At 42.4% G+C, this 18,175-nt stretch overlaps 1 protein-coding gene across 2 annotated transcripts in view; it reads right to left on the reverse strand.

Moving 5' to 3' along the window:
• Positions 1-10,233: 10,233 nt before the first annotated feature.
• LOC136114685 (uncharacterized) overlaps positions 10,234-18,175 on the reverse strand; it is a 69,932-nt gene continuing 61,990 nt past the window's right edge. For both annotated transcript variants that reach the window (XR_010653130.2, XM_065860118.2), the window contains one exon: positions 10,234-17,096. Coding sequence is in view for 1 of the 2 variants with exons in the window: in XM_065860118.2 (XP_065716190.1) it covers positions 16,726-17,096 (371 nt within the window). In the remaining variant the exon portion in view is untranslated. The remainder of the gene's footprint in view (positions 17,097-18,175) is intronic.

Raw genomic sequence — 18,175 nt, forward strand, 5'->3', positions numbered from 1 at the left:
ACTGGAACAAAAGGAGGGGCATTGGCTTTCCCCAAGCAGAATGATGAAATACCAGGTAATTCTCAGAGAACAAGATGATGTTGTTCTAAAAACTACTAACCTAATGAATCCTGCTGAGTTTTTGGGTGCAGGTACTGAAGAAGGAGACCTGGAACATGATTGCGTGGAAGTCATCGAATATACCCACGCAAGTCGCCCTGATTTGAAAGACACTCCGCTGGCAGAAACTGACTGGGAACTCTTTACTGATGGCAGTAGCTTTGTGGAAAGTGGAATACGGTATGCAGGATATGCGATCACTACCGCCAAGACAGTAATTGAGGCTAAACCCTTACGTCAAACACCTCAGCACAAAAAGCGGAGTTAATCGCCTTAACCAGGGCATTGGAACTCAGCGAAAACAAGAGAGTTAACATATGGACTGACTCAAAATATGCTTTCGGAGTTGTTCATGTGCATGGAGCCCTTTGGAAAGAGCGGGGACTGCTCTCTTCACAAGGAACAAACATTAAGTACCAGGAGGAGATACTGAACCTGATTAAGGCCATTCAAAAACCATCACAAGTTGCTGTAATGCACTGTAAAGCTCATCAAAGTAGAACATCAAAAATCATTGAGGGAAATCGGCTTGCTGATCAAACAGCTCGGTCAGTAGCACGGCAAGTGAGGACAATGGTGGGTCTTGTCTCCCTGAAGGTAAGAGCAATTGATTTATTACCTTCAGAACCACCTAAATATTCTACAGAAGATGAAAAATTGGCAGGTCTAGTAAGAACCAGTAAGAATAATTCTGAGTGGTATGTAACCACCAACGGACAAGTTGTGGTACCAACCACTATTATGAGAGGAATACTTCAGACGGAACACCAGAAGTGTCACTCAGGTGCAGAAGCATTGGTAGCTTATCTAAGAAAACAACTTATCTCGGTCCAGATGTTAACAATGGCAAAGTCTATTACAGCTAAGTGTGAAATTTGCTTGAAAAATAATCCTTTAGTAAAAAGAAAAATAGAAATGGGGAAAATTAAGACAGGCGTACAACCTGGGGATTATTGGCAAATAGATTATGTGGAACTCCCCAGAACCCGAGGATTTAGGTATATACTAGTTGGGGTAGATACCTTTTCAGGATGGCTGGAAGCTTTCCCTTGTCGCACCAACCAGGCAAAAGAAACTGTAAAATGGCTACTAAAGGAAATAATCCCTAGATTTGGGGTACCACTGGGGATTAAACCTAGAAGTGGAATGTCAGTCCATACGAGATTCTGTATGGCAAACCATATGAAGCACCAAACCCAAACCCAGAGGTACATGTAAAAGGCAATCAGGACTTGTACAATTATGTGTTGTCTCTTGGCAGGACATTAAATCGACTCAGATCCGCACTTGTGTGGAATTGTCCACTAGCGCTTGAGAATCCGGTACATGATATAGAGCCTGGAGACACGGTGTATATAAGAACTTGGAATGAAGAACCCTTAAAAGAGCGTTGGGACGGACCCTATCAAGTACTCCTAACTACATTCACCGCAGTCAAAGTTGCTGGAGTAGACTCCTGGATACACTATACCCGAGTGAAGAGAGTCCCAAGGCTGTGGCAATCGCAGATAGTGGGTCCTACCACGCTCAAGATTATATCACAGTAATGTCTGGTTTGCATTACCAAACTGTCACATCTGCCTAATCACCAATCAAATAATAGTAAATGAATCAATAATTGAAGTAGTTGATTGAGGTGAAAATGCATTGTCTAAAAATAGAAAAGCATTTTCAAAGGGGGGAAATGTTAGTAACAGAATCAATTTTACAAGATGTTCCCTTCTGGAACAGGTGCAAAACTGATTTATCCTTTGCATATTGTGTTTTACCTAATAAGGGATTTGAGTATATTCTTATCTTATCAACCTAGCATTTATCTTAGCCCAAATATGCTTAGAATGAGAAGAAATATACACAGTATCTCTGGAAATTAAGCTAGTCAGCAGTTATGCAATTATAGAGTAGTGCGCATGTGCAGTACCCAAAGGTGAAAAGGACAGAAGCAATGAAGACTACTTACTTCATCCTGAAGACCCCCTGAAAGACCACCAGGGGACACTGCGCATGATCAAAGTAATTCCAAGGTGTTGCAATCGATGTTGCAATAGATGTTGAGTAACTATTACATATTCTAATGATCCTAAATGAATATATGAATATGTATGTGAATGCACTGTATAAATATTGTGCAACTTAAACTGACCGCTGAAGCCAGCTTTGGGTGCGAACCCCTGGTTTCCCAGCGCTGAAATAAAGCACCGCATATAACTACGCCCGTGGTTATGTGTCCTGATTGCTAACATTCTCATGGTTATACGCACTGGGAGGTGAAAGCTGTGAATGCACCTCTTACAGATTAAGAGATGAATGTATAGGGAACAGTTGGAAATGGAGAGAGCTGACATTTTCAGTCATAAATGCAGTCAGCTGTTCTGTTCTAAGACAAGCACAGGGATAAATACATGTTACACAGGCAATGGAAAACTTTAATCACAGTGAGGAGTCCTCTCTCCATTCCTCTTCTGCTTACTTATGCATTGTAATTTCCTTAGGCAATTACCGTGCAAATATAAACCAGTGCGGCAACATGTATGGAACCTGATATTTGTATTCATGCAAAGAAATATGACAGTAGGATGTCGTGGTTGAGATAGACAAACGACATAGACCAAGTTCTTAAGTACAAATAGCAGTCTCCATTTATTGCCACAAACGCCTTTTTATATAGTCTTTACCAGCTCAAGTGTCTTTTTGCTATTGGTTACAAGTTGCAGTAGTAACACCTCATTGGCTAATTTTGCTATCTTCAGTGTTACTCTTTTACTCCCTTCTCTCTCACAGGTACACCTTAATATCTCCAGATATTCCTTTACTCCCATCTTTCTCACAGGTAGGCCTTAATATCTTTGATACAGGAAGTTAACTAATTAACAATTAACTAATTAACATTTAAAAAATCTAACACTTAAAGAACTAACACTTAAACTAAGGAGCTAACACTTAGATAGCTAACCCTTAACCAACATCACAGTTGCCTAGCCTTGCTTAGCTTTGTGTAACTTATTGTATGAGAAGCAGGAGTTCACTGACGACTTCACAGGCCTTGCAAAGATAAAAAACCTTGGGTGCATCCTTGGTGCATCCTTGGGTGAACTAGATAACAGAAACTTGGGCACAGGACAGGAGATATGCCAGTTCTAACCAACTCAGCAGTCCCAACCAACTCATCACACCAGGCCAAAGGTCACCGTGTACAGAGGAGACCCGGGTTCACAATCACTGCGCAGGCGCAGCCAGGAGGAGCCAGAGGTGGAGACTATGGAAATGGTCTCCCGGAACTCCTTATAATAAGAACCGCCTTCTTGGGGACAGGTTATGAATATGTATAGGCATTCCTAGAACTTTCATGAATATGTAACACTTTACTGCATTTAACCAAGCTCACAGCTACTGGAAATTCGCACACGTCTTAGGTGAAATTATTCCCCGTGTGTCCAGTGCTGTAAATACATACCTTCTTTACAATCTCAAGGGTTGTAAGGTCATTTCTGTGCCTCATCTTCAAGGCTAATTCCTGTTCCCATGCCCTCTGTCAGGGAATCAAGGGACCCACTGTAGTCCCCCACAGTAAGAAAAAATTGTAATTGCTTATTCTAATAACATGTTATGCAATAACAATAGGGTTTTAATTCCCTGTAAGAGACTGATAACAGTGTGCACTGGGATGCAGAAAGACACCCTGCAGGTCCCAGCAGGCCACTAGAGGGGGTAAACTCAGATCCTTGGCTTGCCACTGCAGATAGGTGCTTTCTGTTTCTCCAGAATGATCCACTTGTGTACTTGGTCTTTAAGAGAAGTCCCTGGACACCTCACTCTGGATCCCATCGTATTTCTGATGAAGCAGGACTCTAGAAGGGTAACACCAAGTGATGGAGTGAGAAATGTAGTATTAAAATATTTCTGTTTGAGGCAGTAGAGTACGCACTTGTTTTTCATGAAGACCAAACAGATCAGTCTCACTTGTTAATTTACTACTGTGATTGCACAGCTAGGTGGATGTTGGTGATCTTCAAACTTGAGAAAAGGAGCATATATATATACGTAAGAGAGACGAAGACACTGATACACTCTGGCATTGTAAGTTACAGAGCAGTGGGGTAGCCCTGTATATTAGTGAGCGCTATGAGTGTCTAGCACTTCATGATGGTGATGAAAGGGTCAAGCGTTTATGGGTAAGAATCAGGGGAAAGGCCAACAAGGCAGATATCATGGTCTGTTATAGACCACCCAACCAGGATAAAGAGACAGATGAAATATTCTAAAAGCAGCTGGGAAAAGTCACACAATCACTAGCTCTTGTTCTTGTGGGTGACTTCAATTTACCAGATGTTTGCTGGAAATACAATACAGCAGAGAGGAAACAGTCTAGGAGGTTCCTGGAATGTGTGGAAGATGACTTCCTGACACAGCTGGTGAGTGAGTCCCTGCTGGACTTATTTTTTGTGAACAGATAAGGATTTCTTGTGGGAATGGCAGGACATGTGGATCCAGCTAAAGGACCTTGGACAGGTTATACAGAAGTATGTTTTTTATGAGTGTAAGGAGTCATAGCCCAGGCCAGTGAGAATGATATCTCGGGCCCCATATGTATGATGTGTGAATGTTGGGCCTGGGCGTGTGAATGAGTGGGTCAGAATGCAGCCCACAATATAGGCGTGGGAACGTGACTGAAAAAAGTCACAAGATTAGTGTGGTGTGTTTGGAATAAAAATTTTTGAAAAAACATCCTGTCTAACCTCTTGGTCCAGGCCCCTATCTGTAAACCTATAAAGTCAGAACTGTTAATACAAGTCAGATCAGCCTGGCTCAGCTCTGCTCTGCTCTACCTAGATCTGCTCCCGCTGCTAACAAGAACTCTGTGTGCGTCTCTGTCTGCGTCTGTATGCGTTGTTCCTCATCACTGCAAATGGTGCCCCGTGTGAGTGTCTGACCCCTGTGAGGCTCTTCATCGAGCAGTCTGGGTCACAACAACCATGCAATCCAACGGGTAAGTAAATTTTTGTGGCCACACAATCCCTGGGCGTAACAGGGAAAGCAGCCCTCATTGAACGAGTGAGTTGAGGGATTGCGTTAGTAATGGGACAAGCCGCTTCCCCTGTACATAAGCTATAACTGCAAGTTTTACGTGCTTCTTTGTATTGTCTTTCTGAAAATCAAACAGCTTGTCAGGAATGTGAGTTAATTGTTTTATTGGTTGTTGTTACAGTTGTTTCTTTGTCGCGTTGTTTATGTAAGTGCCCTGTAAACCTTTACCCTCCTTCTCCCACTCATGCTGCAAGCTGCTCCATGCTTCCCCCTCCTCCCCCCTTATTCTCATGGATTTTACTTATGAGATGGGGTCAAGAACATGTGTTTTCAGTCATGTTCCTAAGAAATCAGTATTGGGAGGTGTTTTAAAAAATAGGAAAGCACTTGGAAATATGAGGAAGGAAGATCTTGTGAAATATTGTAATCAATGGTGGTTGCTGTGTAAGTTAGATGATTGGGAAAAGTGGCTGGAGCATAGAACCTTGAAGTATAATACTTTGTTGCAATTAATGTCTCTAAAGCGAGAAGAGCAAGACAAAAATAAATCTCTACAAGAGATCATTAAATCATTGCAGACAGTTTTACAGGTGGAATGGTTTGAATTTCAACAAGCTGAGAAAGAATTAACTGATAACAAACGAGTCAAAGAAAACTTACAGAACGCTCTGCGAGATGTTTTTCAATATTAACCTGTTTTCTTTGTAGTTATCTGTTTAAACATATTGCAATTTCATAGGTCTTTACAATGAGTTTACAGACGGTTAAATCATGAGAATCCATGGACTTAAAATGTACATTTTGTGATGAGACAGCAGACAGTGAGTAATTTAGTTCTTTACTGTGGGAATGTGATTATAATATTTTGTGTGTGATAGCTGTTGCTTTTCTTTCTAGCCTCCTAGCTTTATTCCAGCATCCAGATTGCACAACTCTGTGTCTCATCTTGGTGTACTAAATTTGGCTCTTTTGTATGCACACTGGGTAAAGAATCCTGTTTTGGGATATGTCCCATCCCAACAGATGGGATGAGGGATGAGTTAACTCTGAACACAACGCATGCCCTGACTCAACAGATGAGACCAGGTATGAGTTAACTCTGGGTTAATTCTGTGCGATTATGTGAAGTGAATGACAGACAATCACTCCAGGGATCCAATTCAATTATGAGTTTTACTAAAAGTATGTGTTGGAATACTAGTTACAGCAAATAGTGGCTTGGCAAAAGTATAACAGCAAAAAGTCCTTCTGCAAGCAAGGTATTTGTAACCATTAGTAGCTATAATACAAAATTTAACAAGAATCCAACAGCAGAGCTTGAGATAATGTTACTCTTATATGTTCAAGAGGAAAAGAGAGAAAGAGAGTGGTAGAGAGGGAAGGAAAACTAAGGTATGAGAGAGAGAGTAAGATATCACCATTCACGGAAGGAGAGACAAAGAAATAGAGATATAGAAAAAAGGAGAGAAGGAAAGAGCAGAGAGAAAGGAAGAAAGAAAAGGTGAGGGATCCAGACACTCTTACGGCCCCACACCGTGGATGACAAGACTTGTATGATGATGTATGGCCTCCGGTGTCCCGCGGCGAGGATGCTGGGGTTTGTAGTTCAGGAGCGCAGCATCCTCCGGATTTTGGTCCAGTTTCTGTGGCGAGGCTGCTGGGCAGAGGGTCCTCAGGGTGGTGGGTTCCCTACCGGTGCTGTTTTAGGTGAGCTTTTTTATAGCCCTCCAAGTAGAGGAAAGTCTGGGGGGGAAGGGGTGATTGCAAAAGACTGATGAGTCTCAACAAGTCCCGGGCCATGTTGAAGGGTCTCAGCTTTTCCCCTTTGTGCATTACTGGGTATAACAGAAGATGGAGCTATGTGCCCTCCGACACATCCCCCACCTCCGGTATAGGCCAGCCGGCCTGGGCTGTGGCTCCTTAGCTTGATGTTGATATGTAAATCGCAGTTCACCCTATACTGAATGTGTCATCTCCTGCTACAGTGTTTAAGGCATGATTCCTTTCAGTCTTTGACAATCCTGGGGCTGGAGGAAGTAGTTTCGCCACAATGTTTCAGTCATGATCCTTATCAATACACGACAGGACAACAGAGTTGTAGCACCCCAGAGGAGACGCTAATAAAAGCCTTGTGCAGTCCAGCTTATTAAAGAACAGCGGGGGGCAGGTGTCGATTGGGCGCCAGGGCACACTGACCTATTTTGTCAGGGAGACTCAGCGGTACCTCCACCTGGCTGAGCAGTAAGCAGTTCAAAGGTGCAATGCTAAAATCAAGATATTGTCTTGAATTAGTGTAATTGTGATCCACTTGCGTATTTGAACGTGGTGTTTGGTTTGCATATCTGAGTTCAGTATTTCAGTTTGCTGTCGTGGTTGAGACGGACAAACAACATGGACCAAGTTCTTCCAGGATGAAAATAGTAGATGCCATTTATTGCCACAAGTGCATTTTTATACAGTTTTACCAATTCATGTGTCTCTTCACTATTGGTTACAAGTTACAGCAGTAACATCTCATTGGCTAATTTTACTATCATCAGTGTTACTCTTCTACTCCCTTCTCTCTCACGGGTACATCCTTAATATCTCCGGATACTCCTTTACTCCCATCTTTCTCATGGCTAGGCCTTCATATCTTCAAGGCTAATTTCTGTTCCCATGCCCTCCGTCAGGGAATCCACGGACCCACCGTAGTCCCCCACAATTCCCCCTTTTTGTTTTTGTGCTAAAAAAATTGCCTTCATTGTCCACTGCAGGGCCCTTTGCAGCAGAGAAATCATGCATGGCAACATTAGTAACACAACCACAACAATCATCAAAACAATCAGTCCCATTTTCCCTACTGATAGCAACCATCCTAAAAACCCCCAACCACTAAGCAATGCTAATAACAAAAAGTCTATCACGGCTCTACTCTGCCATGTGGCATGTCTTACAGAATCTACATCTAACAAAAGTCCACTTAAAGCCTTAGAAGTTCTGTTAGTTTGCTTAACTAACCAGTATCCTAATTTTTCTAAAGTATTTAAAGCTTTAGCTGTGCCAACACCAGATACATGAGGTTCTAAAACCCTTAACCCTGATCCCCAAAAGTCTACATTATCATCACATTTGACTCATATACATGCAAAAAGTATTTTTCTCGTCTTGCTCTTCTGTGATCTATTATCATAGATACATTGGGCATTAAGAGAGTTAACCGTCCCAAACTACATGGTCCTCCAACAGCATTAGAAGGAATTCCTGATCAGGCTCTATCTCCACAGATCAAGAATACACCATACAGGAGGTTTTTGGGGTCGCTGTCCCACATTATGAATGACACCCCTTGGATTCTTCTGCGAGGCGTTACACCATCGAGTTTCATTTCTATAGTCACCAAGGGTAGCATTAACATTTTGCAGTCTTATCCACTCATGTTCTCGTATATTGTTCTGACACTTTTCACAAACCAGGTTGATACATGCGTCCATGGACATAGATGCCAGCAATTCCAGTTCCTGTGGTTCAATATCTGCTTCCAGGAGGCAATTAATCCAAAGTGCCATGCTGGTATTATTACAGTTTGTTGCAATGCCTCTGGATCAACCACTATTTTGAAACAGTCGTGTGATGCTGCTGTAGTTATCAAGGGAGATGCCAACCAAGCATGTGTGGAACAGGTTTTCCAGAGATGCCATAGCTAGGCATATAGAGTCCTGGCCAGTCATGTTGGCTAAAGTAATCCGCGTTAGTCTTTGTCTGTGCAGGCATCCAAAGCGCAGCAGATGCAGCAATCATTGTCAGGAAGATAACACAGATTTCACATTTCATGCTGGCAACCATTGCGGCCCTTGATCTGTAAGGACACAAGCATAGCCTCTCTCCCAGGGTATCAATTGATGTGGCCTTTTCCATTGACCATTAACTAGTAATTATCTCCCCGAACAAAATTCTTTTGGTACCAAATATAAATATGCAAATTAAAATACTGAGCTCAGATATGAAAACCAAATACCAAGTTCAAATATGCAGATAGATCAGAGTTACACTTATTCAAGACAATATCTTGATTTTAGCATTGCACCTTTGAACCACTTACTGCTCAGCCAGGTAGCGGTGCTGCTGGGTCTCCCTGACAAAACAGGTCAGTGCGCGCTGGAGCCCAATCGGCACCTGCCCCCCCGCCGCAGCAGCAAGCTGGACTGGGCAAGGCTTTTAATAGTGTCTCATCTGGGGTGCTACAACTGTTATCCCAAAAACAGGGTTCTTTAATTGGTGTGCATACACAAGAGCCAAATTTAGTACATAGTGATGAAACACAGCCCATCACAGAGTTGTGCAAGTCTGAATGCCGGAATAAAGCTAGTATGCCAGAAAGAAAAATAACAGCTACTACACACAAAATTTTACCATCACATTCACACAGTAAAGAACTAAATTACTCATGATCTTCTGTATTATCACAAAACGCACATTTTGAGTCTCATTCTCATTATTTAACAGTCTGTGAAATCACTGGACCACACAACAAAGGCCTACTAAAACTGCAACTTGCTTAAACAGATACCCACAAAGAAAACAGGTTAATGAAGAAAGCATCTTGCAGACTTCAGCAAGTTTACTGTGATCTGTGTGTTATCAGTTAACTCTCTCTCAGCTTGTTGAAGTTCAAACCGTTCCAGCTGTAAAACTGTCTGAAATGATTCAATGATCTCTTGTAGAGTTTTATTTTTGTCCTGTTCTTCTCGCTTTAGAAACAACAAAAAGTTATACTTCAAGGTTCTATTCTCCGGACACTTTTCCCAATCATCAAACTTACACAGCAGCCACCATTAATTACAATATTTCACAAGATCTTCCTTCCTCATATTTCCAAGTGCTTTCCTATGTTCTAAAACGCCTCCCAATACCGATTTCTTATGAACACAACTGAAAACAATCATTCCTGACCCCATCTCGTAAGTAGAAACTACGAGAAGAGGGAGGGAGGGAGGGGGGAAAGCACAGGGCTGCTTGCAGTGCAAGTGGGAAAAGTGGGGAGAAGGTTTTACGGTGCACTTATACCACAAAGAAACAATTCTAACAACAACCAGTGAAACAATTAACTCACAGTCCTGACAAGCTGCTTGATTTTCAGAGAGTCAATACACAGAAACACATAATATGTACTGTAAAACTTGTGGATAACATGTTGATAGCGAACATTAGCATTCTCTGCTGCGAATTTCAACACCAGTGCTTCCTTAGCTTCTAGGTTTTCAACCTGCTTATTGATGGTCTCTTGAAGATGGTCAATAAATTGCATGTAATTCTCATTGGGACCCTGATTAATAGTTGCAAATGATTTGGCTGCTTTGTCAGTTTCAGGCACCTTTATCATAGCTTGATATGCGAGGTCTGTTGACTGTCTCAGGATTTCAGGAATTTATCGTGCCTGTAATTGTGGTATGTCAATTAGTGTCTCTTCCAAGAGTTGGGGGGTAAATCCCAGCTTTTTGGTAAGTTCGGTTTACACTCTGAAACTCTACCCCCACTCTCAGGAATTTGCTCTGCAGCAGTGTGGGAGGGGGGCGGGGGCAGGCTGGGGGGACCTAAATTTATAGGAATTACGTTATTTGGCTCAGTCTGGCTCACCACGGGAGGATCCTCCCCACCTAAATCTCCAGGCAAGGTGGGATAGGAAAAAAAAAAAGGCCACTTTTTCCTTTTGTGACTGATAGCGGCGGGGCAGAAGGTTGAACTGTGATTAATGGCGGTGACGCAGACGGCGGAACCGCGATTGATGATGGTGGAGCAGACGTTTGAGCCGTGATTGATGACAGCAGAGCAATCGGTTGAACGCACTGCTCTGACGGGAGCTCCGGGGGCCCCTCCCGAGATCATATATAACCCAACACTGTTTTTTCATGTGAGTCTTTCATAGCTTTTATCTGATCTTGAGGCCACACATATATACGCTCCTCCTCTATTCCTTTTAACTTTCCAAGAAAGTGTCGCGGATCCTTATCCGTATCAGATAATATGGACTTGGGTGGTGTTGACGAACCTTTAGTAACAGGGGGGGTCGGAGTAGTACTTAATCTCGCTTTTTCCTCCGAATCTGGCCCAGGAGAGCCAGGAAGACCATCCCTCCCCGCTGTCTCTGCATGTTCCCGTTGCTCTTTTAATCCTCTCAAAGTCTCTAGCAAAAAGTGACATGTTGTTAACAGTTCAGTTGTTTCTTTGCATCTTTCACTAGTGCTTTGCCCCATAGTAACACAGTCCTTCCTTCGTAAAGTCAGTTCCAGAGGGCTAATACCCTGCTTCTTCAGAAGCAACTTTCATGTAGATAATATAATACCCTCTTCTTTAGATAAGTTCCACCGCCCCCCGTTCCCGGTAGCTCATCAACTCTTAGTGTGGTGTCTTTTCAACGATCCGGATCTTCGGTAGCTCTCCTCGGCTGCTCTATCAGCTGTACCAGGCTCCGTCTCCACAGCTCTTCTTTGGCTGTCACAGCTTCACGCTGTCTCCTCTTCATGCGAGATCCTCTTCAGGCAGGATCACGTCGGGGTCACCATATGTCGTGGTTGAGACGGACAAACGACATGGACCAAGTTCTTCCAGGATGAAAGTAGTAGATGCCATTTATTGCCACAAGTGCATTTTTATACAGTTTTGCCAATTCATGTGTCTCTTCACTATTGGTTACAAGTTACAGCAGTAACATCTCATTGGCTAATTTTGCTATCATCAGTGTTACTCTTCTACTCCCTTCTCTCTCACGGGTACATCCTTAATATCTCCGGATACTCCTTTACTCCCATCTTTCTCATGGGTAGGCCTTCATATCTTCAAGGCTAATTTCTGTTCCCATGCCCTCCGTCAGGGAATCCACGGACCCACCGTAGTCCCCCACAGTTTGCATATTTATATTTGGTACTGTAAGGAACATTTAACGAAGAACTGTTGTTTTTACATAACTGAGGACCTGGCACCTGACCCTAGCAGGGGGGAAGGACCGAGAGACATCGGACTATGAATCCTTAATGTAATACACAGTCTCTTCCCGGAATATGTACTGACACCTGTATACATACCGATATCTGTATTGACAAGTTAATTTAGGGGGAAGTGTAGCCAAAGTACCAGGAATCCATATCTTAAACAGATTGATAAGGGGAAGGGTATTGTGTGCGTAGGGATAGTCTGTAAACCCTGAAGTACCCAGTCAATGGGGAACAGGGGAGGGAAATTGCGGCCGGGATTTAGGGGAAATATAAGCAGGGGCTTTTTGCCCTATTCGGTGTGCCTACCTTTACGTAGAACACCCGGTCTTGCAAAATCGTTATTAAAATATGCTTTGCCAAGAGATCCTGCCTGGGTCTATTATATTTGCAAAAGAATTGTTTCCTACAGTACCAAAAGAATAATTACAAAATGGGAACCAGTTGTGGAGTCTCCTACTCTGGAGACATTCAAAACCCGCCTGGACACCTTCCTGTGTAGCCTCATCTAAGTGTTCCTGCCCCGGCAGGGGGATTGGACTAGATGATCTTTTGAGGTCCCTTCCAATCCCTAACATTCTAACATTCTGTGAAAAGTGCAGTTACTTAGAAGAACTTAGCTGAAAGGAAAATTCACTAAAGGAGAAACTGGTCTTGTTTTTAACAAAACCAGGACATGAATCTGGGAAATTAAACCAAAAATCTTTTAATAGACTTATTCTGTAGTAACTATTTGTAAGAGACTTCTTTGTAAATTCACTGTGCAAGTTCTTGAGGTCATAAAGGAAGGAAGGAAGGAAGGAAGGAAGGAAGGAAGGAAGGAAGGAAGGCCGTTTTTTGAAACCAATGGAATGCCAAATTTGGAACAAAATTTTAACACATGAATTCTTGTATTTTCCAGAAAGCCCTATGTCTCTGGTCAAGATTTCTTAAGTAAATTGTAAGCTCAAATAATGTCTTCTGAGAATTCTGTTTAGTTGCATGTCCCACAAGAAGGTGCTTAGAAAGTGCAGATCTGCTTGCTGCAAGTGAGAAATCTCCAAGGAAATTTTGGATGCTGCATTTCCACTAGTATGGGCACCTGAATTATCTGCTAACGCCAACACTACACTGATCGAACTGAAACAGGACTTCAATCCGGCAAGGAAAAACAATATCCAATAAATATGAAAGCCAAAATGGGGTTAGAGACTTTGATGAACAAGTTTATGACAACCTTCTAGGCTGGCTGCATTCGATTACACTTGCAGATTTGTCTGTTTATAGCTAAAACACAAAACCAACCTGTGGCTGTTGTAGGACAATATGATGAGAAAGCAGACAGACTGATATATTCGGAATGGATTTTTTTGCCCAATTATTTCTGTAAAACTATTGCTCTGTCTCTAGAATTGATTGTTACTCTGATCAAAAAACGCAGAGAGTGGATTCAGGTCTTAATAGGCCATGATCCTTCTGTCATATATATACTATTCGTGAAATCCGATTTTGAGTTTTTTTATTTGCAATATATGTCCTTGTAAATTGTACTAGCTGATTTTCTTAACAGCACAGCTTTTGGCATGCCTATATGTAAATTGCTGCAGAATCTGCATGTCTTTGACATCAGGCCACAGACCATACTTGTATTTGGTCCAATCCCACATGCTCACACAGTTTTTGCTGATGGATCAGGGAAATCTCATAAAGCTGTAGTGGTCTGGTGTGAAGATAACGACTGGCGTAATTCTGTTAAAATTATTGATGGCTTAACCCAATTAGTAGAACTTGATGCAGCTTTACATGACTTAGAGCTTTTTAAGGAGGAACCTCTACATTTGATTTGTGATTCTGAGTACGTAGTTAAGGTCCTACATCACATCCCCTCTATCTTTCTTAAAGAAATCTCACAACAGTAGCTCTTTGAAATGTTTGTATCATTGCAAACTGTATTACAGCTTCACAGACAGCCACTGTTTGTTACTCATATACACTCTCATAAAACTTTACCAGGTCCCATAACAGAAGAAAATGCAGTTGTCAGCTCTTATACTGTAGCTACAGTCCACTTCCAGTCTGCCAGGGCTCCACACACTTTTTTTCATCAAAATGCTGCTGCTTTAAAAAATATGCTGTATCTGGCACTCGAACAAGTGAAAGACATAGTTCGCTCTTGCCCAGAATGTCAAGACCTTGTTCCAAATTTACGCTCCCTTGGTCCTGGCTACACTGCCAGATCCTCGCAATACTTTTTTATATCAATGGGGTGTTTTGCATGTCACAGGTATTCCACATTCTCCCACTGGACAGGGTATTGTTGAATGGGCTCATCCCACACTGAAACAAATGCCATTGAAACAAAAATGGGGGAATATTGTGGAGGGGTTTCGTTAGATGGAGATATGTTGTTGAATTAGTCAGGCCCAAAGGAATCTCAAGGCCACTTCGAGAAGCTGAGAACAGAATCTGCTGTGAGAAAGAGGGGCGTTTCTCCATTAACAGGGCCTCAGCATGGCATGAGTCGTCAGACCTATCATCAGTGGGGCTCCAGCATGTGGACTGCCCGTGATACTAATTTAGCGAATCCATGCTTGGAGCGTGGACGCGTGATTAGAGAATAGTTGCGTATATAAGGAGGCTTGTTTCTGTAATAAATGGCTTTGCGTGATTCACATTGAATCAGAATGCTGAGTCCTTTATCGCTCCAACAAATGGTGACCCTGACGTAATACTCTGAACGGCGTCTCACTATGATCGCGGAAAAGCCTGAAGCAGCCCAGCCGGAGGTGGATCAGCTGAGAACCGGGCAGAGGCGTACGGACGTTCCGCAGACAAATTTGTTGAAGAAATCACCGGAAAAGGTGAGCGGCTGAGAGCAGGAAGAGGGAAGAGTGAAGTTATGGGGCAAAACATATCCTCTGAGGAACAAGCCATAGTTAAACTCCTCCTGCATATTCTCTCTATGAGAGGACTTAAATAGGAAGAAAGTAACATACGTAGACTGTTGGTTTAGTGTAGAACTAATGGTTACCCGACAGAAGCTGAGAAGGTTTTTAAAATTGAACTTTGGGATGATATAGGGCAGAAAATATGGAATAAGGTTGTTAGCAATCAGGACACATAACCACGGACGTAGTTATATGTGGTGCTTTATTTCAGCGCTGGGAAACCAGGGGTTCGCACCCAAAGCTGGTTTCGAACAGCTGATTCAGACTACACCTTATTATACAAGTTAGTCACATACATATTCATTACAACCCCTGACAACCGTTAGCATATTCCACCCTATTCTAACACAAACTTCCTATCTAAAAGATGCTATGTTTACCAGTTATTTTCTAAGGTACCAACTTTAAAAGAATATATCGTAAATCTATGTCCACCTTAAGAATAAGGCTCGGTTACAGTTACCTGCCTTATAAGAATATATCATAAATCTATGTCAACTTTAAGAATAGAGTTTGGTTACTGAATACAAGAATTCTACGGTTACAAGGTTGGTTGCTATCTTAATGTTGATCCAACTGTAACAGATCCAGCGATATCCAGTGTAGAGCTAGCAAAGGCCCATCCTGACCTGTTCCATAAGGGAACATGGAAGGAAACATCTTGTAAAGTTGACTCAGTTAAAAACATCTCCCCCCTTTGAAAATGCTTTTCTTTAGACAATGCATTTTCACTTCAATCAACTTCTTCAATTATTGATTTGATTGGTGATTTGGTAAATGTGACAGTTCATAAGCTGGAGGGCTAGCTGGAGGGCTGTCAAATATAGGATTAACATAATTCCTACTCAGGACACTGAAAATGCGATTATTCTTAGCACTTGTCCACTAGACTTGGGTCTCCATGGGGTATGTAACTCCCACTTAATTCCCAAACATCTGCTGATTTCTTTTACCAATTGTGCAACAAAGTGTGGTCCCCTATCGGAGGATATCCCCAGTGGTACCCCAAATCTAGGGATTATTTCCTTTAGTAACCATTTTACAGTTTCTTTCACCTGGTTGGTGCAACAAGGGAAAGCTTCCGGCCATCCTGAAAAGGTATCTACCCCAACTAGTATATACCTGAATCCTCGGGTTCTGGGGAGTTCCGCATCGTCTATTTGCCAATAATCCCCAGGTTGTATGCCTGTCTTTATTTTCCCCATTTCTATTTTTCTTTTTACTAAAGGATTATTTTTCAAGCAAATTTCACACTTAGCTGTGATAGACTTTGCCATTGTTAACATCTGGACCGAGATAAGTTGTTTTCTTAAATAAGTTACCCATGCTTCTGCACCCGAGTGACACTTCTGGTGTTCCGTCTGAAGTATTCCTCTCATAATAGTGGTTGGTACCACAACTTGTCCATTGGTGGTTACATACCACCCAGAATTATTCTTACTGGCTCTTACTAGACTTGCCAATTTTTCGTCTTCTGTAGAATATTTAGGTGGTTCTGAAAGTAATAAATCAATTGCTCTTACCTTCGGGGAGACAAGACCCACCATTGTCCTCACTTGCCGTGCTATTGACCGAGCTGTTTGACAGTAAGCCGATTTCCCTCAATAATTTTCGATATTCCACTTTGATGAGCTTTACAGGGCATTACAGCAACTTGCGATGATTTTTGAATGGCATTAATCAGGTTCAGTATTTCCTCCTGGTACTTAATGTTTGTTCCTTGTGAAGAGAGCAGTCCCTGCTCTTTCCAAAGGGCTCCATGCACATGAAGCATATTTTGAGTCAGTCCATATGTTAACTTTCTTGTTTTCGCTGAGTTCCAATGCCCTGGTTAAGACGATTAATTCCACTTTTTGTGCTGAGGTGTTCGGCGGTAAGGGTTTAGCCTCAATTACTGTCTTGGCAGTAGTAATCGCATATCCTGCATACCGCATCCCGTTCTCCACAAAGCTACTGCCATCAGTAAAGAGTTCCCAGTCAGTTTCTGCCAGCGGAGTGTCTTTCAAATAAGGGCGACTTGCGTGGGTGTATTCGATGACTTCCACGCAATCATGTTCCGGGTCTCCTTCTTCAGTACCTGCACCCAAAAACTCAGCAGGATTCATTAGTTTCTAGAACAACATCATCTTGTTCTGTCAGAATTACCTGGTATTTCATCATTCTCCTTGGGGAAAGCCAATGCCCCCCCTTTTGTTTCAATATTGTTGTCACCATATGGGATACAAACACTTCTATCCTTTTTCCCAGAGTTAATTTTCGGACCTCCTGGATCAGTATTACCATAGCAGCTACCACCTGTAAGCACGCCAGCCACCCAGCACTTACTGGATCTAGCTGTTTAGAAAAATAGCCAACAGGTCTTTTCCAGGATCCCAGTCGTTGGGTTAATACCCCCAAGGTTGGTTGCTATCTTAATGTTAATCCAACTGTAACAGATCCAGCGATATCCAGGGGAGAGCTAGCGAAGGCCCATCCTGACTTGTTCCATAAGGGAACATGGAAGGAAACATCTTGTAAAGTTGATTCTGTTACTAACAAGGTCAGCAATGGAGATGATAAAGAAGTTAAATCATTAGTAACTACATGGAAGCTTATAAAAGATTTTAAGGCTGAACGGTCTGCTGCTGCTGGAGTTTTTGTAGCGTTGCAGCCTGATAAGAATCCTGAAAGTCACTGTGAAGTTTACCGGTTCGTGTCTTTGATACCCTCCCTATTCCATCCCCTGCTGTGCTTTCGGCACCCCCGATAGCTCAGCAGTCTGGGGCGGGGGGAGGAAAAATGCCGAGCGGGTGTCCTCCTACACTATTACCCAACCCTGATGAGAACAGCAAGTCCAAAGGATTGGAAACAGACAACTTGCCCAAAGAACCTGTGAAACCTGACATGCTAAAGTTGTAAACAAGCCCTTTTACCAATTTGTATCTGCTTTTACCGCCTTTTAACCCTCCAACTTCCATGAGAGAGCAGAAGGAGTCGCGGGATAAGGACCGGGCAAAAGAACTGTGTGAAAGATCAGATCAGCTATTAGCGAGTGAATCCAACAGTCAGCAATATCAAGCTATGAGAGAGGTGCCTGAAACCAACAAAGCAGCCAAATCATTTGCAACTATTAATCGGGGTCCCAATGAGAATTACATGCAATTTATTGACCACCTT

This window comes from Patagioenas fasciata, chromosome W (assembly GCF_037038585.1).
Source record: "Patagioenas fasciata isolate bPatFas1 chromosome W, bPatFas1.hap1, whole genome shotgun sequence".
Classification (NCBI taxonomy): domain Eukaryota; kingdom Metazoa; phylum Chordata; class Aves; order Columbiformes; family Columbidae; genus Patagioenas; species Patagioenas fasciata.